At 39.1% G+C, this 20,750-nt stretch overlaps 3 protein-coding genes across 10 annotated transcripts in view; 2 read left to right on the top strand and 1 right to left on the bottom strand.

Annotated features, from left to right (window-relative positions):
* Positions 1–6,786, top strand: part of dhrs9 (dehydrogenase/reductase (SDR family) member 9) — a 25,018-nt gene extending 18,232 nt beyond the window's left edge. The window contains exons 2-5 of the mRNA XM_008404061.2: positions 2,858–3,181; positions 3,350–3,608; positions 3,690–3,853; positions 4,764–6,786. Coding sequence (XP_008402283.1) covers positions 2,869–3,181; positions 3,350–3,608; positions 3,690–3,853; positions 4,764–4,987 — 960 coding nt within the window. The 5' untranslated portion in view covers positions 2,858–2,868 and the 3' untranslated portion in view covers positions 4,988–6,786. The remainder of the gene's footprint in view (positions 1–2,857; positions 3,182–3,349; positions 3,609–3,689; positions 3,854–4,763) is intronic.
* On the top strand, positions 6,115–11,493 carry rdh1 (retinol dehydrogenase 1). The gene is made up of 6 exons (XM_008404062.2): positions 6,115–6,201; positions 7,499–7,534; positions 7,639–7,969; positions 8,525–8,783; positions 9,354–9,517; positions 9,620–11,493. The coding sequence occupies exons 1-6, from the start codon at positions 6,199–6,201 to the stop codon at positions 9,844–9,846; spliced, it is 1,020 nt and encodes a 339-aa protein (XP_008402284.1). The 5' UTR covers positions 6,115–6,198; the 3' UTR covers positions 9,847–11,493.
* Positions 10,827–20,750, bottom strand: part of LOC103461720 (FERM, RhoGEF and pleckstrin domain-containing protein 1) — a 58,924-nt gene continuing 49,000 nt past the window's right edge. For 5 of the 8 annotated variants that reach the window (XM_017310866.1, XM_008404064.2, XM_008404063.2 and 2 more), the window contains 12 exons: positions 20,599–20,732; positions 18,917–18,998; positions 18,595–18,832; positions 18,376–18,506; positions 18,200–18,268; positions 17,860–17,949; positions 17,560–17,642; positions 16,274–16,386; positions 15,873–16,102; positions 12,658–12,765; positions 11,996–12,147; positions 10,827–11,921 (listed from right to left, as the gene is read on the bottom strand). In XM_017310866.1, coding sequence (XP_017166355.1) covers positions 11,840–11,921; positions 11,996–12,147; positions 12,658–12,765; positions 15,873–16,102; positions 16,274–16,386; positions 17,560–17,642; positions 17,860–17,949; positions 18,200–18,268; positions 18,376–18,506; positions 18,595–18,832; positions 18,917–18,998; positions 20,599–20,732 — 1,512 coding nt within the window. In that variant the 3' untranslated portion in view covers positions 10,827–11,839. Of the gene's footprint in view, positions 11,922–11,995; positions 12,148–12,657; positions 12,766–13,908; positions 14,031–15,872; positions 16,103–16,273; positions 16,387–17,559; positions 17,643–17,859; positions 17,950–18,199; positions 18,269–18,375; positions 18,507–18,594; positions 18,833–18,916; positions 18,999–20,598; positions 20,733–20,750 lie in introns of all 8 variants that reach the window. The other 3 variants (XM_008404066.2, XM_008404070.2, XM_008404068.2) reach the window with 2 other exon arrangements.

The following is a 20,750-nucleotide window of genomic DNA, read 5'->3' as shown; positions in this document are numbered from 1 at the left end:
TATAGCCCTATATATATTTGCAAAAATATGCTTACATGTGGATTTTGTTTGGGATACTCATCATATCTAGAATTCTTTCTCAGTAATGTAACTGTTTTTTTTGTCTGCTTCCTTTTTATGAGTTTTTCGTTTACTTTATCCTGGAGTCATATTTGTTTCTATATAGGTGGAAAAGTTTCTCATTTTAATATATTTGCATTTAATCTGTTGATTTTACTTTTTTTTAAGGTAAACCTATATTAATTCAGTTGGAGGAAACATTGCTGTAACCTCAGACATTTAATTTAATTCATTAATTACTCAACAGTTTTTAGTTTAAAGTTGAAAGTTGTGACAGTTGCATACAAATAGGACATAGTAATCTGTAAGCTATTCGATGTGTAGATCTCACTAAACATAGTTGCAGTTTGATGCTAGCACCAACATGTTCTGAACATTTTTGACCAGTTCTGTAATTGCTACAATCTTGCAACTTCTCTTAGCAACACTTTTTCACCATGAAAATAATTTGTCCTGAATTCTTAAATTAAGTCTGTCTTGCTATATGTGATTTTAGTGGTAGTTGGGGCCTTCCTTAGACTTGCTTTTCCCCCCCATATTGTCCCAAATGTTGCTGGGTGTAAGACCTGCCCTGCAGGCCTGTTCAAGCAGAGAATCTTTTTCAACAGGCCCATGCTACTGAAAAGCAGAACGTTGCTTGTTTTCATTGTAAGAAAATACGTTTGACCTTCACTGTAAAAAATGTGAGCTGCATTAAGCTTGTGTTTCTCATTCCAGCACATGTTTACAGTGCTTTTAAACACACAAAAACTAAACTTACTGTTTATAATTGCACAGAGTGGTGACTTAGAGTATATATGTTCAGATTGCATGGCAGTGTTGACCAAGTCCACATTTAATTAAGCTCAGACCCTGAGAGGCTTTCATAAAGTGTAGCTTGTATTTGTTGTTGTACAGACAGACCGTTTATACTGATAGTTGTTCTCTGATAAGTAACAGGTTTTATGACAGAATTAATACTACAAAATGATTTCATTATTATTTTTATTGCTCTGAATCTCACAGAAACAGTCTTTAAGTGATTGATATTTATAGCTGCTCCTGACACTCTTCCTTTCTGTGATGTGTATAATATTGACAAAAGATAACAAACTTATTTCCTTATCAGATGCTTTACATGGTACTCTGTCTTCTCATTTGCCTTTTGTTATTTCTATTGCACAACATTTTTTGTGCTGTTGCACAAACCCTACCTACAGCCAGACTTCCCTCTGACAGTTTCTTCCTCTGTTCTGACAGGTCTTTCGTGACACGCACAAGGAGAAAACGTGCTTCAGATTTCTTTGTTGGAAGATTAGAAATACATTTAAGCACAATAATTATTTATCCTTTTCCATTTTTTTTTTCTTTCAGTTTAAATTTCTTTAATAAAAAGTTAAATGCTTTGCTTTTATCTACTTATAGGAGCAGCTCAGTGAATTGGAGAATCTTTAACGTATTTTAATAAACTGAAATGGAAATGTGAAAATTATGTATCAATTCCTAACACAGTGATATATTTAAATTCTTGATTTACGTTCATTTTGAATATTATTTCTTAGTTAATAGAAATCCAAGCTTCAGTTTTTACGGCGTTTTTAATAATATTCAACAAGACCAACAAGAAATTATCTTTCTTGTTGGAAGATAATTCAACAAGAATTATCTTGTTGAATTATTATACAAAACATGTATAATGTTTTATGCAAAACATTATACATGTTTTGCATAATGTTTTGCAAATTAATGCAAAACATGTATTGAGGAAAATGTCAACCCAGTAGTGAGTTTTGAGTACTGCTTCAAAGCATATTGTTGGAAAGTTGAGCAGAAGGGAAATGTGTATCTGTGCAATTCAATATGCATTGTATACTTGCCTCTGGTTATCTTTTTATAAATAGAATAGATAAGTTATTACCCCAATAGGGCCATTTTGCCATTTTGCTCTGTGAGTGTGCTTGTGACACTGGATATTTACTTCAACTTGTACACAAACAAAAAATAATCAATTAAGATACACAATCTCCAGCAGACACACTTTAACCACACACAAAGTGAAAAACAGAATCAACAACAAAAACATGTCATGTAGCTCATGGTTTCCCTGCATACGACCTTATTATCTGGCTGGGTATCGTTCATGCTGCCATCACTCCCTGCAGGCCCCATAGAGCAGCACTGCATTCCCACTGCATCTGGGCAGTTGGGCCTGGAGGTGATCACCGCTTCACTCTGTTGAGGTGAAGCCCAGCTTTATGTCATCCGAGTTGTTGGTTCTGGTGTTTGTCATCATTCTTTGAACAATACTCCACAGACTTTCTGTGGGATGTAGGTCAGGCCAGTTGCCAGGATCATCAACCCAACTGAGGCTTTAGTATTTCTACTTTGGGCAGAGTGGGCAGATGCCACGTCCTGCTGGAAAATGAAAATATCCTTTTCACAAAGCTTGTCACCAGAGGAAATGATAAAGTTCTCTAAAACTTTCTGCCAGACTACTGTAGACCCTCACCAGAATGTTTGAATGGACATTACTTCATTTTTTTTTCTTCCACTGAACTTTCCAGTAACATCAATATTTAACATTTCTGATAAAAATAAAATACATACTAGCTGATATTATTCAAATTAATGCAAAACATAATAAATGTTTAATAAATCTATGAGTTTACTCTTTGAATTGAATTTCTAAAGTTAATTGCCTTTTTGAAGATATTATAAATGTTTTGTCTCAAAGTTTTGAGATGCACAGTGCAGCGCTAATGAGAACATCTGTTCGTTGAAACACAATTATGATTTTATTTTTGTTTCCTTTGTCCAGAAATAAAAACAATGTTCCTGTATATCCTCGGGCTGGTGGCTGTTTGGTACCTCTACCGCTGGTACAAAGAAAGCGAAAGAGTTCCCAACAAGGGGGACAAATATGTGTACATCACTGGCTGTGACTCCGGGTTTGGGAACAGCCTGGCCAAACATCTGGACAAGCTGGGCTTTTGTGTGATTGCTGGCTGCTACACGGAGAACGGTGAAACTGAGCTGAAGAAGGTCTCCTCCGAAAGGCTGACGGCCATTTCCCTGGACGTCAGCAAGTCTGAAAGTGTGAAAAAGGTGGCGGCTTTCATTAAGACCCTTGTTGGAGATAAAGGTGAGTGGTTTCCTCCCCAGTTTTATTTTTTATCAGTTGATTAAGTTAGGAAGAAATAATTAGCAGAGACAGTCTGGTTATTTTGATATAGCCTTATGCAGCAGATTCGCTCACTGATGTGGGTCCCAGTCCCATCCCAGGGTTCATCTTGTGCTTATGTTGTTTCAGGTCTGTGGGCTGTTGTGAACAACGCTGGAGTTGCCACGCCGTCCGGTCCCACAGAATGGCTCACCATTGACGATTACAAATCCATGCTAGCCGTCAACCTCAATGGAGTGATCGACGTCACTCTGAGCGTGCTGCCTCTCATCAAGAAGGCCAGGGGCAGAGTGGTAAATGTAGCCAGTGTGTTCGGGCGAATCAGTCCATTTGGGGGGCCTTACTGTGTGTCCAAGTATGGAGTGGAGTCCTTTAATGACAGCCTGCGGTAAGAAGGACCAGTGTTTTATTTTTCCTTGTTCTTGATTGAGATTGCCTCCTTTTTTGATGTGTATTTTTTGTGTTTTAGTTTGAACATGGCACCATTTGGAGTCAAAGTTTTGTGCATTGAGCCAGGCTTCTTCAAAACAAGTGTGACTGACACTGTGATGCTGAAGAAACACTTCAGGAGCCTTTGGGACAGATTACCTCAGGATTTGAAGGATGACTATGGGTATGCTTTCTTGGAGACAGGTGAGTTTTAATATATCCTCTTATCTTTACCCTTTTTTTCCCCCTTATTTTTGCATTACAGAAACAATCAGGCCCAAATGCCCACATTCCCAATGGCATGTGGTTAAAATGTCCTTTGTATCCATAGATGTAGAATAGAGGCTTACCTATAAATGTCAGGAGCATTGAATTGTATCAAACTGCATTTATATTTTCTGAATGTTTTAAACTTATCGAAACCATTGTTGGAGCTCAGCAGATTCAGCAGGTTAAAAACAACTTTGTTCTTAGGTTTTACAAAATAATGCCTCTATTTTGAACCTATTGTTTTGACATTAAGTACCTGAATTTTATGTTTACTTTTGAAAAAGTATTTGCAGTACGTTAGTTTTAAACCATGTTGCACAGGATATCTTCAAAAAAGGCTTCATAAAAGTTTGCAAATTTTTGTTTTTAAATCACGTCTTTAGCAGATTTAGCAGATTAATGGCAGTGCAGATGTAAGGTGTTTTTTTTTTCATGAACTGACAGAAGGCTGAACGCGAAACTTAACCTCTTACAGTTTGCGCAATAAGCTAACCTGCTTATAGGCATTTAAGCATTTAACTGTAGATTAGATAAATGTTCAGAGTCAGTAAGATAAATGCACATCTTCAGTACATATTTTGGTAAACAGAAACCAGTTTGATTTAGATGTACAAATACTTGTGAAAAAGGAAACTTTGAAACTTCACTACCCTGCCCTGACCAAGTGGAGCAGGGTCTTGTATTTTAAACTTTTTTTAAATATTTTTTTTTAGTCATGTATCAGCCAAAGTGCTTTGCATCCAGTCATTTATACACAGTTTTATGATTATTTATTTATTTTTTCCTAAGATGGAAGTTAAATCATGTCCGGATCACCCATTGCAGAACATTGACTGTCTTTCAGGTCTCGAACAGCTGGACGAAAGGTTCAAGCAGTTTCGAGACAACGACCTGATGAAGGTAGTCCACTGTATGGAACACGCCATCGCCTCCGTCCACCCTCGCTACCGCTACTCCCCAGGATGGGATGCCAAGTTCCTCTGGTTGCCCATATCATACATGCCAACTTGGATTTCAGATGGATTTTTCCTTCGATACAGTCCCAAACCCAAAGCATCTGTGATTTGAGAAGCATCCTGTGCGTGTTATTTTCACAACAGTAAATGTTCGCTTTACACATCTGCCAAACTTTCTTAACATCCCTTACGTCTCAAGTCCTGTAATAATCTGTCACCCCTTATTTGAAAATGAAGTTTTCTGCATGACATGTATTTTTAATAAAAGTTTCTGTATTAGTTATAAAGAGTTAACAGAAACAATAATGTGCTGTGCAGTGGTGGCATAGTTACTTTGAAAAAGTAACTTTAATTGGATTACTGATTACTCCTTGAAAAAGTAACTTAGTTAGATTACTGATTACTTGATTTGGAAAGTAATGAAGTTACATTAAACGTAACTTTTTTAGTTACTTTCAGCCACCGGTGAAAATTACATTGATCTTTGCCAATATTTAATCGCAAGTTATTTTATAATGGTAACATCAATTATGTGTTTTCACTTATAATTTGTGCGTGTTTTTTTTTGTTCCAGTCTGGAAAACTATAAATAGGATCTTAGACCCCCCGGCCCCCTCCCCACCTCCTCTCCTCCTCCTCCTTCGTCCCTTCCCCCCCCATCGTCCAGGTTCTGGTGTCACTGCGCTCCTCCTGCGGCTCCACGACTCTGATGTCCCGCTGCATAGATTTGTGACACTTATCTTAAACTTAATATTACTAATTATAATGGCGTTTAGTTGCAGGACTTTACCGACTCGTTGATTCGTGGCTGTTTTCACATTATTGCTGTTTCACATATTCGTATTAGTCTCGGTGTTTGCAGTTTTCTGGAGCGCAACGCGAAACTCGACGTCATTCACAGGTGATATATAAACTTGATATTAACGAAGACACAGCGGGACGTCAGTAACGCGTTACTGATGTCGGGCCACTTTTTTCAGTAAATAGGTAATTAACGCGTTGCCATTTCAAATCCAGTAGTCAGACTAAGTAACTTAGTAACGCGTTACTAAATAACGCGTTACTGGTGCTGCGTAACCTTTGCTCTTGGACCAAGTCAGTGGTTTTGAAGGTAAAGGGAACGCGGTTATCAAAACAGAGTTATGTAACTGTTTGGTCTCTTTCACAACTCCATGCTGGTGAACCATTTACTCCTCCTCTTATATTTGCTATGGACCTTGACTCTACAGATAAAGCGGCAAACTTCACCAGCAAGTTAAAGTTTTGCTTAGTTAATTTGTACAGTTGAAGGTGAGAAACGGCTACTTCTGGAGAGCTGTAACCATGGTATGTTTACATTATTCTTATTTCCATATGTGTTTTTGCTCGTGTTGGAAATGATCAGCTGTGATGCTCATCAAAAACTCGTTCAGAGGTAAATGTAGGATATTTTGCTTTTAAAGAAAAACATTTTTTACTGAAATTTGCTGCCCTCTGGTGGAAGATGAAAGCAGTTGCATCGAGGTTTCTTGGTTTTGGCTTAACAATAGAATGATGATGTGGTGGTGCACAAAACAAGAATATTTTTTACGTTATTCCCTTTGTTTCTTTATACACTTGGACCAGGCTGACTGTTTTCTGCATGCTGATAAAGCACAGAGGTGTAAGTATTACAGTTTGTAGATCGAGTATAATTTGTGACACCTCCAATCAGTTTATTCTGAATAATTGTATTTTGTCGTTTGACTTCTCATGCATAGAAGTTGACAAACATTCAATGAAAGCACAGTTAGCTTCTTCAGTTTGTTTTGGCTTTGTCATAATGAAGCAAATGGGGATTTTCTATGTATTGTATTAAAAGGAATATAGAGACTAATTCTGTTTTTTTAAATGTCAAAATATGACTGCTATAATAAAAATCTATAAAATTCCTCTTTTTTGCCACCAGGAGTCTACTAATGTTTAAATACATGCTTATGTTGTCCAGTATTTTTGATAAACTCCTTTTAGCGTGTTGTACAATTAATTGGTGAAATGACTTGACATGGATTTAACAAGCTAAACTTATCATTTTTAGAAATGTACCTTAAAACTTGTTGCAGCTCAAGAAGTGAGCTTCTATTACTATGTGGAATCCCTGCTGTGCGTTCAACGTCCCCCATTTCCCCCCCTCTCTTTTATGGTTGTGGACCAAGTTAAAACTGGGGACAGCAGGATGCAATATGAACAACCTCTCAGCTCATTGCCAGTAAAAAACGAGAAAAAAATGATGATACAAAAAGTTGGATATAATGTTATACAGTTGTATTTATAATATACACTACTCAAAAAAATAAAGGAACACTTTAACATTTAAGTGAACACTGAAGTGTTCCCTTTATTTTTTTGAGCAGAATATATGTGTACGTGTGTGTGTGTGTGTGTCTGAAGGTAAAATGGCACCATGTGCCTGGAAAACATAATACTGCCCCTTTAATGAAAATAATGCATGTTTAGTTGATACTTGAGCTACAAAAACATTGCATTCATTTATTATTGCAATTATAATTTGGTAAGTATTTTTGACATGATTTTGACCAACATGACAAAATTGTCACGCTGAATTGATTCAATGACTGAGTCATTTAAAGTTTTATCCTCTTAGGTGCACGTTGATGAAGCAGGGAGCGGTTTTGTTGAGGTAGGTTTATTTTTATTTGATCTTCACACTACATCTTTGTCTCTTCGCTCCCTCTCCTACATATGTATATAAACTGGCATCTTAATACTTTTTTTGTCTTTCAGGTTCTTCTGTCAAATTTGGTTTTAACCTGTGTGTTACTTCTGGCCTGCTATGCTGCTGTCCGCTGGTACGTCAGAGATTCCTACAGGATTGGTGGTTTCAGTCAGAAGCATGTGTTCATCACCGGCTGTGACAGTGGCTTTGGGAACCTCCTGGCCAGACAGCTGGACCAGAAAGGCTTCAGGGTCACAGCTGGATGTCTAACAGAGAAAGGTGCTGCAGATTTGGCAGCAGCGACAAGCCCCAGACTGCAGACCCTCTTGCTGAATGTTACAGACAGCGCGAGCATCCGGAGTGCCGTGGAGTTTGTGAGGAGAGAGGTGGGGGAGCGAGGTGAGCGGGGATGGACCACTGCTGGGGTACCAGTTGTAGTGAAAGTGATAGAGAACTTTGTGTACGCCCTTTGATCACCAGAAGAAACAGAGGAAATGCCATGTGAAAGAAGGTGGTAGGAGCATCATGCTGTGACAATGCTTTTCCTCAGCATGAGCATGGAAATAGGTGATGGTAAAATACATGAAAAGCTAAATACAGCATAATGCTGGAAGAAAAGCAGCTAAAGGCTGAAACAGACTTAAGATTGGAGAGAGGGTTCTGCTTCCAACAGAACAACCAATCAAAGCATATTCATGTAATCTAGACCAAATTTTATTTGACTTGAACATTTTCACAGATGCTTTTTTTTGCTTCAAACTAGTTATTTGTCATGTATGGTGCTCATTCAGTTTATAATGCCTACACAACTTTGGACGGACAACTTTAGATAGAATGATAGAAATGTCAAACTGCAAGTAATCAAAGAAAATTTTAAGGTCGTCTTTTGCAGGAGAGCTTTGTTTTGTGGGTTTTTAGTGCTATTAGCTGATTGTCCTCCGTTTTCCCTCGCAGGCCTCTGGGGGCTGGTGAATAATGCTGGCAGGTCGGTTCCCATCGGACCGACAGAATGGATGCAGCTGGAGGACTTTACAAAGGTGTTGGATGTAAATCTGATCGGGGTTATTGATGTAACCCTGCAGTTTCTGCCTCTCCTGAAGAAAGCCAAGGGCAGAGTGGTGAACGTGGCCAGCATTTTGGGGAGGCTGTCGCTCACTGGTGGAGGATACTGTCTGTCCAAATGGGGTGTGGAAGCTTTCTCTGACAGTCTCAGGTAGAGAAATTAAAACATTCTCTGCATTTGAGGTTTTTAAATTAGAGGTGAGAGATGTGGCTCACTAACTTGGATAGTATTGCCAGATTTTTCCACAGATTAAAAGATGCAATTATTGTTTTAAAAACGGCTCCACTAAGGTTAGAAGAGAGTAAATGTCTGCTGTAAACAAAATACTTGAAGGAAAGGAAATGCCTGATGTGTGTCACAAACTGTCTCTAAGGGTGAAAAAAGTCAAAACTGACCTGGACATGTAGAAAAGGAGTCTTGTTTAATGTGTTTCAACCAAGAGGTGATGATCGTTTCTCATTCTAGAAACATGAAATCTACAGTAGTTAGATCAACAGATAATACTGGCATTGACAGCTGCCCCAGTGACGTCCCCTCGATGTTTCTGGCTGATATTTTGGGTATTTTATGAGTGAAAAAAAATCTATTGCTAGTATAAGTATTTTAGTCAACTAATTATATGCTCATACCATTGAGCATGTCATTAGTCTTGTGGTGGTTTGAGATGAATTTGAGACAATCGTCCACACGGGACTAAAGATGTTGTCTTTATCTTCTCAGGAGGGACATGCAGCACTTCGGTATAAAAGTGAGCATCATTGAACCGGGTTTCTTCAAGACCGGTGTGACCAGTGTAGATCTCATCAATGCTGACTTGAAAAGGCTTTGGGCGCGCCTGCCTCAAGATGTTAAGGACTCATATGGTGCCACATATTTAGATGACTGTGGGTAGAAAAGCAGCTCGACTAAATTCTCAAAGTAGTAAATAACTTTTAATTCACCAAATCTTGATTGTTTTTTTTTTGTTTTTGTTTGTTTTTTTACAGATATAAAAATGCAGGGCTTCTCTATGAACATCCTGTGCTGTCCGGATATCTCCAAGGTTACCTGGTGCATGGAGCATGCTCTCACTGCTCAGCGTCCGCGCACACGTTATGGAGCTGGCTGGGATGCCAAGTTTTTCTGGATCCCTCTGTCCTATCTGCCTTCATTTGTCTCAGACTTCGTTGTAAATGTGCTCCTCCCCTCACCTAAAGATAAAGCAAGCAGCTGAATGAAAGATGCACACTGTAAAAAAAAAAACATGCCCTCAATGTTTATTGGCATTCCCTGCAAGGATGAAAATATCCTGGAAATGAATTATTTTTTAAAAAAATCTTTGAGCAATGCACTGCAATTTTGTGGATTTTGGAGGATTTTCCCACCTGATTTACAGGTTTTAAACTTTTTTCATCAATTCTTTGTAAAGGCAAGGTATAACTGAGCTATTTTCTCACAGCCACTTGACTTGTACTAGCTGCACCTGAATGACATGCTTCCTCTTCTTTTCAATTTTAAGCAAAGACAAAGAAATGACATGTCATTTCATGCTTCCCAACGAAGAAATCCTTGAAATAGTAGTATCTCAAAAACCCGGGCTCCACATCTAATCAAGATCGTTGAGACGAATACTGCCCTCTCCTGGACAATTATGGGAACAACATTGAAAAATTACCAGATTTTAATAAACTCAAACGCAAGTCTTGACTGCATAACTTGGGATTTTGTACAGTCTTTCACCTGGTTTAGTGCAATAAAACCACACTGGAAAGTGTGATATTCTTCAGATATTCTCATGACCTGAGACAATGGACTGGTGTCAGATCTGCAGATATCAACACCCAACAGTATTGAGCCAGTTTCTTTCAAATTCTAAATCAATTTTCCTCTGGACAGATGTTTGTTTTTCAGTTGAATTGTGTAAATGTCATGTTATGATTAGTTATCAATATAGAGCTATTACCTTAAACGTAATGCAACTATTTTAAGAAGAAAGCTCATAGTTTTGCAAGAAAGCTGCAAAGAAAATACAGTATGTACCATTTTAATCCTCAGAGTGCATTCCTGTAGTTTTGGCTGCTGTGAAGCAACATTTTTGCCATCTGCAGGTCATATTTAAAATATCGTCAAAAACTGTCACTACTGTTCTGATAAACCATTCTGGCTGCTTCCAAAATAAAAGTAAAAAAATAAAAATAAAAAATCTGAGCTTGGTTAAGTTTTTATTGCTTTAATTTCCAAAAACCTTCTTGTCTCAAAACCAAAAGCATACACAAAAAAAAAGAAACTTCCAAGCAGAATCATAATTTTTTCCATTTCATAACACTTAGTTGCATATCTTCACTCATTCAGGACCATAAAAACACCTGTATGCAGGAGTCAGGATGACGAATGGTTTTGATCTGAAAGTTTTTACTTTGTTTCTCTTTCACACACATACGCACGCACACACACACAATCCTTAAAGCTTTCAGTTCCACATTCCCTCAAAATGCAGCAACAATTATGAACAGACATCGCCATGTCCCAACCAGCTGAATAATTCCAGGGTTTAAAAAATACTCAGTTTCCATAGAATGAAGATCAGCAAGTAGAAGAATTACTTTATTTAAGACAGCATTTGTGATGATGGCAGCTACCACTGGTAGTAAAATAATTTTATGCTTTCATCTGTTTCTTCAGCAACAATGTTGTGCTGGACCAGCTGGGAGCAGAGCTTTTACAGTTAAAGGGTGGTCTGTTTTTATGAGTAGACAGTGGGACCATCCTACTCCTTAAAAAGTCCCTGACGTTGCTACAAACCAATTTGGCACTGACAATGCAGCTCAAAACTTTCAAGCTCAAAACAAAACCGACAACGCTGAGAGAAGTTTTACCGCCTAAGAAAGAGTCTACATCATGTGTTCCCGCTGCAAAAATGACAAAATGTAAAACCAGAGTCTGGAAAGTGATTCAGACTGTTAGAAAGGCTGTATAAAATGACATCTGTTAAAAAGAGGTTTTAGAGTTGGAGAATAAAAACGCAGTCTCTGATGCAGTCTAAACCAGCGGACGTGTCACCATTTAAAGCATTAAAAAATAAAGAGCACAAAGTGTGCATGTACACATGTATAAATGTCCCAGATGTGTAGAGGAGGAAAGCAAAGTGTCGCTGAGGGACGGGGCAGGACGAGACGGGCAGATGCCACCCATATGTGATACGGGGAAAAAAATCAACTCCGACTGAATCAGTGAGGGTGGGGATCTTTGCTGTTCACGAGGCGGGCCTGGCTGGAGGAGACCGTAGCGCTGCGAATGACCTCCATCCACCTGCCAGCGAATTAGGACTCATTAGAGAAACGAACCAAACACTAAAGATGAATTTAAAAAAAGAGAACAGTTACCTCTCAAAAGTGTATTCACTTTCCGATCTGAAGTAGTACACATGAGACTTAAAATGTAGCTTGAAGACGTAGTCCTTGTGAATGTTTTCATTTTCAGCGGGAACAGTGACCGAGTATCCCAGCAGAGGGAGGCTGGCCAAAGGATAATCGTCCTGTGGGAAGATTTAAAAAGAATTTCAACAAAATGTGCTTTTTTAGGTTGGTTAAAAGCAAACAAACAAAAACAAACAACAACTTTGTTTTGGAAATATAAATACAAAGTTTGCAATAAACTCATTGCAAATACTTCTACAGTGTCCAGATTATATAGAGGCTGCAAAACCTAGAGACTGTAAGGTGGATAAAAAGGGGAAAACAGTTTGGAAATACCAATACCTTTTTCAGACCTGGGAATTAAATTAAATTCCATGTTCTCCGTAGTTTTCTGGTCTGCAATGTGACCCTGACTAAACTCAGGTCAAACGTTGTTCCCCCAACACTTTTTTTGTGTCAGGAAGCAAGAATAAAAATCCTGCACGGGAACAAGTGTTCACAGCTAACATGGCACCTCTATCTGATGTTCTGCACCGAGATGTAATGCTGGAGGAGGGGAAATCGGCAGGAGAGAGAGAGAGGTGGAAGGGTTCACTGTGCAAACAGCATGACCTGTGTTTGTTAGTCACCTGGTGAGATTTGTAGAAAAACAGACTGAAGTTGGTGAAGACCACCCACAGCTTCTGCCATCCGTTGCTGTTCTTGAACTTTCGCAGCAGGTTTCCCGACAGCTGATTCTGGTCAAAACAGGACAGGAACACGTTTAATTAGGAATTGACACAACGACACCGGTCAACAAAAATATGAAGAATAAGTCACATTTAATCTAATTCGAAACATGTCTACAAGCAATAACCTGCTGTTGGTTAAATAGTGCCGTTTCCTCATTTTCTATTTAATCCTTTCTCAATCTTTTCTGCCAAAACCAAATAAAAATCAAAACAGTCCTAACACATGAGGTAGCTTCTTATTTTTTCCTCTTTTCCAGAGCAGATATAATTAAACTATTTTAATAATAAGGTTGTAACAAAACAAAATGTAGAAAAAAGGGTACGCTCTGGTTACTTTCCAGATAAACTGTAGATTACCTAGATAAAAATGTCATGGTTCTGTAAATCACCCCTTTTAGATTTGATCTTATTTGCTACATAAATAACCTACTTGTTTAGTCAAACTCCTACTTTTCTTGAAAGGAATAAAAACATTTTACATTTTTTGTTTTAAAAAATAATTGAGGCACAGAAATGGCAGTCTTTTTGTGAAGTTCATATTTAAAAGAGCCTAACAACTGCATGTCTTGTTAGAAATAAACTGGATCTCTAATATATTTCATTAGACGTAACATGGCTGGTAGAAAACAAGAAAAGTTGAAAAAAAAACCATTTTCTACATAAGTCTATTGAGTGCTTGTTTTCTTTAGCCTGGGGCAGAATACGAGATATTTTAGCTAACTTCAATTTTTTTTAATCAGTTAATTCATTAGTCAAACAAGCTATTCATATTTCATATAATAGACAGCTTTTTTCCTTAATAAATAAAATAATCATTAGAAATGCATCTGAAATTATTTGAATCTTTTATAAGTGTAAGATAAAAACCTTTTCCTGGTAATGGTTATCTAATGTATTCATCTGAATACAGGCGAACACTCCCCATATTATTGCTGAAATGTAATATTTTCCAATTTTAAATCTGTTACTCCCCATGTCACACTTCAAAACCTGATCTGTCTTTTTAGGGTTGGAGAAAAAAAGAAAAAAGATTGACTCAACTCCGTGATGATTCTGAAAGAAAAGCAAACGTGTAAAACTTGGAAAAACATTTTGTCGGCACCTCAAGCACACAAACAGGTGCCTTTCCTGTCTGCCTGGCTCTTTTACCTCTAGACTCCTGCAGGATTCACTAAAGGAGAGGCTCTGAACTCGGTACCAGCAGATAACAGACAGAGGCACTGGTCCCTGGCCATTCGGGGCCTTTTTGTCCCTGACTGGACTAGGCTCCTCTATCACGGAGGAATGCACAGATGTGAGAGAGAGAAACAGACAGAGAGGGCGGGAGGGACAGAAACACAGAAACTGAGTAGGTTACACATAAGCATGCAGTGGCAGGGGTCAACACCAAGGCAGACAGTGTGTCCAGGCAAAGCTGTGAAGAGGACATTGTTACGACGACAGAGGGAGAGCAGAACTGGTGCAGGACGCTATCTCACAAATTAAAGATCTTTTCTGTTAATGTAGGACAAGAACATTCAACAAACCAACATAATGTTTTCAGTTGGAGACAGTCAGAGATATTATGTTCAAGAAGGAGCAAGAAAGCAAGCAGAGCAGCAGCTCCGAGTTTAGATCCGGACATCACACTGAGCGCTCTCTGCCACATGAGGGAAAAGTTGAAACGGCAACCTTGCTAAAGTCATTTAAAAATATCTTAGCAACTCTTAGCGTGTTAAGTCTAAATGCACATTTTTCACCAGAGAGAATATTTCAGAAAACTGGGTTGTAAATAAAAAAAATAAAAATGTGGAAAATTTGGTGTCTGCAGTTGTTTTGGTGAGTACACAAACAGAAAACGTTTAAAATCCATACAGTGAAAATGATTGTTTTCCTTAAAATATCTCAAAAATTGGTTCTTATAAGGGAGTATATGTATGCCTCTGACTTTTGTCACTTCTGTGATGCACCAACACAAAGAGCATAATGGTGAAGGGAATGAAAAGGCAAAATTGTTTTTTGTTTTTTTGTTTTACAAACAAAGATCTGGAAAGTGTGGGGTGCATTTAAATTCAAAACCCACCACTCTGATACTCCTAAATAGCATTTCTCTTTCTTTTGTTTTATCCAAAAATAGAAATACTGTAACACACCTGAAAAGGTTTTTGGCCTCCATCCAAAAGGTTTTATGTGGCGGAAAACTAATCCAGCAGATCACCTTAAGCACACCACCTCGGTGGTGGCAGAAGAATGCTGTGGGGGTGGCTTTCTTAATCTGGGAGAGGGAATCTAAATATAGGGAAATAATGGAAGAAAACCTGCTAAAGACTGCAAAAAATTCAAACTGGTGTAGACGTTCCACTTTCAGCAGCGGAACAACACAAAACGTACAACCAGAGCTGCAATGGAGAAGTTCAGACCGAGAACCCAAATCCATTTGGGAATCTTTGGCGAGTTTTGAAAGGCACTTTTACAGAAGCTCTTTAACCAATCTGACTGATAAAAGTATGTCAGTCAAACTGGATCGAGAGTTTCTGTAAAAGTAAAATGAAAGTAAATTGAAAAAAACAAACAAACAAACAAACAAAAAAGAACACCAGTATCTTGAAATTGAAAACACAGATCAATTTCCTTTCCATCTCAAAACTATGCTGCACTTTGTGTTGGTATATAAATAAAAATCACAAAACAAGACAATTGGGTTTTTGATTGTAACCAAATGTGAAACTGTTTGTTCTGTAAAGTACAGTGTGTCATATTTTAATTAAAAAAGTATTAATCGTAAAATAGAAAAAAAAAAGGTAATTTGTTTGTGTGTTTTAGAAGTTAATTTGTAACTGCTGACATTCTACATTGAACTTCCCACTATTTTTTTTTTCTACAAAATAATTTTTTGTTTTCAAAAACATTACTGAAGTGAAATTTGCTGTTTTGTTCTTGATAGCTAATTGTTTAATCCAAGGAAATAGGTTAATTCCAGGGGAGCACAGAAGGACACTGTTCCAAGTGAGAGACCGAAGTTAGTCCCGTTATACAGCACAGACTGGGAAACAGAAGAAGAAAACAACTGGACAGCAGGAAGAGGAAAAGGAGGAGAAAAAGGAGGAAGGGCAAGTCTGAGCTTTGGCCGATACCTCCACAGCTACGCTAAAGTCCACCATGGACACACTGGTGCTCCTGTGCCAGCACACGTGCACCATGGTGTTGCCACGGTGAGGTGTGGGCTTCTCCAGCGACGTGTTTAAAGCTGCCGTGTCGTCCTCGGACTCTGCCTCAGCCGAGGAGTCCTCCGGGCATTCTGGGAAAGTCGGGAGGTGGTTAGAGCTGGACAAGGAGCGCGAGGGTTGGTGAGGGGAGAGAGGACCTTAAACACAGACAGCGTCAGATCATCCTGAAATCAACATGGACCCGGGGTCTCAGCTGTTTTGCTCGCTTACAGTTTCTTTCTCACAGTAAAACATTTACAAATGTCAATGTCTGAGCACAAATATCGTTAATAGTTCAATACGTTTTCTTAGTTGATCCTCCAACTTACTGTTATCAGTCAGCGTGCAGGTCAGCACGTCCGACGTGGGACCGTTGCTGGTTTTTGCCATCTCTATCGCCATCTTGATGTCCTGCATCCACTTCTCCATCTCCGTCAGCGAACTAGGTAACAAACGGAGGGAAGGCAGGAACATGTCACTCTGCCTCGAGGTTATAAACAGTTCTGCTAACAGCAGCAGCACAGGAACGATGCGTGTTCTTCATTCAGCCTTTCTGGGAAATATTCACTTTAAACTCTACCCCAGTGTGTCATCAGCACAGGACGGAAACTGGATAGATCCAATCAATTAATTGAAGTAAAAATGGTTTTAAATAAACTGATATGCACCTTTCAGACTACCTTTCACCAGCCAGCAGATTAGACAAGATGGCTGCAGAAAAAGGTGTTGAGAAGCTCAAACTAATGTAAGACGGCAAATAAACAAACTGTTAAAATAGATGACGTGAAAGAGAAGTGGGCACACACAAATGCAGCTGGATTTACATTTGGATTCATCTCCTGATGAAAACAACTAAATGGAGACTGAAATGAAATTTTTGATCTGCGTGAAATATGTGTAATCACAGCACAGATTTATAACAGAAATATAAATCTGGCTCCAGAGAGGCTGAAGAAACACACAAAGCAAATAAAGTGAAAATTATGTTACAGTTTATTTTAAGAGCACATTTCAGCAACAAGGCAGCTCAAAGTGCTTCGCATAATAAAAACATAACACGATAATCAGTTATGAAACAATTTGTAAACCCTTAGTACATGCAGGATTTACGAAGGAGGCAAATACAGACATCCTTCTCCCTGGTAGCACCTCACTGCTCATTCCTTCGGGATCACAATTTGTTACGAATCCAGAAAGGATAAATAATCCCTCCAGGAAGTTCTGGAGATGTTCAGGACTACATCCCCAGCGGATCTTGTCCAAGAGAAGGCATCGGGGAGGCATCCTGATTACATGCCAGTGCTCCCTTATCTGCACTCCTTTTGGTGCAAAGTGGCTGTGGCTGTACTCCAAACTCCAGTACATAGAGCTCCTCACCCTTGATGGGTGAGCTAAGCACCTCTATGGAGAAAGCTCAATTTTAGCTGCTTGCATCCAGGATCTTTGTTTTTTTTTTTTTTCTCATGACCATAGGTGAAAGATCTGGCTTTTTGAATCAACTCAACACACCAAACCAATTTTCCACATTCCCCCATTGCTATTGTTTTACTATTCCTATCACTTGCACAACTAGTTAAAAAAATTTAAAGAACAGAGTAGCTATTTTCCTATTTACCTTGCTGCTACCACCACCGACTGTCCCTGTCCAACCAGGGTGAAGGCGTGAGGCACACCCCACTCCTCCTCGCTCTCTCTGATCTGGAAGAACACAAAGAAGCAGAACAAGACATTAAAGAGCTCCAAAAATCTGGGACAGCAGGCAACAAAAATAGACAGAGTGGGAGAGGAGGAAGGAGAGAGGATGAAAAGGAAATGTACGTTCTGGTTGTCCTGACAGTGTGTGTATTTTCAGAGGGAAACGGGCGCAGCTCCTTTTGCAGTAATGACAAACTGGTGACAGTCAGTCAGCACTTACTGTCATGCCACGGAGAGGCAGCTGCCCGTGCACTTTGAACTGATTGGTCGGTGTCATCCCTCGACTCGTGTACAAAATGACGTCATTAAACTGTCACCAAGGAAACAAGAGAGCGGGACAGAGAGAGAAATAAAAACCATTAGAGTATTATATAAATAATCTGCATATGGTTTTTTAAGGCGTTGAACTGGACATGTGTTGCGCATTTGTGACACCGAAGCTGCCAACACCACCTGGATAACGCAAAGCAGGAACAGATGAAAGCATCGTTTCATTCTGCTGAGATCACTCAGCTAAATAATTGGATTAGTGTTAGGAGCTGAAGAAAGATGAACATTACCAGAAAAAACATTCGCTGCTGAAGGCCTTTTCCGGACAGTTTGCTAAGGCAGCCTAACCTGATGAACTCCTGAAAAAGACAAAAGTAATAATAATAAGAATAATAATGAAATACTAGGTGTGTGTGCATGTCTTCAAAGCTGGGCAAATAATTTTCCTGTTATAATTCACACTCACTCGACCAGAAACCACAAGATTGTCAACACCGAGCAAATCCTTCTGTAGCTCCAGGAGCGTCTGGAGGTTCTCCATCTTGATTAGACTCCCCTGGAGCTGGTCCACCACCTCAGAAACATCTGCCAGAGCAGCTGGAGAATAACCACGCATATCACGTGGCTGCTAGATTAAACCAGGAAAAAAAAAAATGCTGACTGAGTTTCTGAAAGCTCTGGTCACCTCTGCAGTCCCTGAAGTCCTCATGAGTGGCTGAGTAGTGTTTGCACAGGCGCTCCAGGATCTGCTTGTAGTGGATGAGGCGGTGGAGAGGTCGTAGGACGAAGACATTCAGGGGGATGTAGCACACCTTTTGCAGCTCGAAGTCTCTGCATAAATTTTCCACCCTACGGGACGCTTTGCACGCCTTCTCCAGCTCGAGGAGGATGTCGGAGTGCTTGTGCATGTTTGTTGTCAGAGGCTGCAAAGCATGAAGTGTGATACATGAGGACGATACACTGTTGGTTTCCAAAAGCATCGACGTTAACCTGAGGTCAGGAGTCACCTTCAAAGCTTGAAGGTTTTTCAGCATCACATCTCCAATGCGCTGGTAGTCTCCTTTAATGTGTGCATTGGAACGTCCTTCCCTACACAATAGTGCATAAAATAGTTTTGCAGTTTTACGAATACAGAAGAACGTCATCCAAGATTAAAAGCTAAAGAACAAATATTTCATTGATTTATTTATTTTTTGTATTTTGTAACTAACTTTTCCTTTGATGTACAGATTGAACACTTTGACATTTTCTGCCATGTCGCAACCACAAATTTCAAAATGGGGGGAAAAAAAATGATGTATGGTTTTCAAATTTAACAAATAAAAGTTTGACAAGTGTGACATGTATTTCTATCCAACTCCCCTGAGTCTATTTGAACGTTTGTTACGGGTCCTGCTGGAAGGTAGACCTCAACCGCAGCCTGAAGTCTTTTGCCTCTTCAAAGATTCTTTGCCTTCCTATCAACTATGACTAGCTGCCATGTTACCGACGAACAATAGCATTCTCAGAGGATGATTCTGCCGTCACCATGTTTCAGTACAGAGATGGCATGTTCATGTGCCGGATTAGATATCAGCACATGTAGCATTTTGCATGCAAACTTAAAAGATCGATTTTAATCTCATCTGACCAAAATATCTTCTTCTCTGTGTTTTCTGTTTCTTAAATGATTCACAACAAAGTTGACTCTTTCCTGACCCTTCTAGCCTGTCTTTTGTGTTTGTTGGTAAAACCGTCTGCCATTTACTCTTCACATCAAAATAATTCAGTACTTTTTGTTGATCTATGACATCAAATACGCAGAAAATTTTTAATTTGTGGCTCCAAATGTGAAATATAAAAAAGGGCCATTTAATATATTTTATTAAGCTAACTTCACCTCCAATATGCATCAATACATGTTAATATTAATATGTGCAGGTAACAGAACATTAATCAACAGTACCACAAAAATTTTTTAGATTTTAACTTGATTTATTGAAGAGATTCCCAGAACAGCTTTAAAAGGGAAAACCAATAAAATTTGGTGTTCCACCAGCAGGTGTCGCCCTTGAGCATGAAATCACCCACACATGATTGTGGGCTATAAGTGATCTAAATACTGTACTCAGTAAGATTATTTATTATTTTTACTAAATATAATTGTGTTTAAAAGACATCCTGCTTCATCTAAACCAGATAGACTCCCTATGATGTTCACAACAGTTTCACTTTTATATTTGAATACGCAAAGCCAAGAGCGAAAGACATTATGTAGGCCAAGGAGATTTGCATTCACATCTGACTGTGGTTCTTATCAGTGGAGTAAAGTGCGCTATCACTTTAAGTTTTCATGTGAAGTTCTAGCATCTGACGATCGCCAGTAAACGCCTGCAAATTGTAACAGCTTGACTGTGTTTATGCTTCACAGTCTCCATGTGGGGCTTTGTGTGTGTGTGTGTGTGTGTGTGTGTGTGTGCCCAATAAAGCACAGCAACATTAAAGCACATCAGACAGCACAAGCCCACAGGAAAGCACAGGCCAGTATTTTTGGAGCAATGGAGAAGGTAGCTGCTTGGGTTGCTACATTTTCAAAAAAAGAAAAAAGAAAAAAAGAAACTAATTCTGATAAATTGGACCAAATCCAAACTGCATTCTGAAGCCGTCAAATAAGACCTTGGGTGTAGTTTAAAAGTGAAATGGGCCTCACCACATGGCCAGCCTCTGCTCCACCTCCCTGAGGAAACCAGTGTGAAACTTGTGAAGCGGCTCAAAGGTGGAGAGGATGGTGTTCTTCAGGGAGTCAGGGGTCTCCTCGTCTTGTCCCACAACACTCTGGAAAGACTGGAAAACACATATTGC

This window comes from Poecilia reticulata, linkage group LG2, assembly GCF_000633615.1.
Source record: "Poecilia reticulata strain Guanapo linkage group LG2, Guppy_female_1.0+MT, whole genome shotgun sequence".
NCBI classification, from domain to species: Eukaryota; Metazoa; Chordata; class Actinopteri; order Cyprinodontiformes; family Poeciliidae; genus Poecilia; species Poecilia reticulata.
This window is presented reverse-complemented; position numbering and strand designations above follow the sequence as displayed.

Excerpts from the sequence above, each read along its gene's own strand:
- rdh1 (XM_008404062.2), top strand. Across the intron at positions 7,535-7,638 it reads CAGGGAGCGGTTTTGTTGAG|GTTCTTCTGTCAAATTTGGT; the intron begins GTAGGTTTATTT and ends TTTGTCTTTCAG. Across the intron at positions 9,518-9,619 it reads TGCCACATATTTAGATGACT|ATATAAAAATGCAGGGCTTC; the intron begins GTGGGTAGAAAA and ends GTTTTTTTACAG.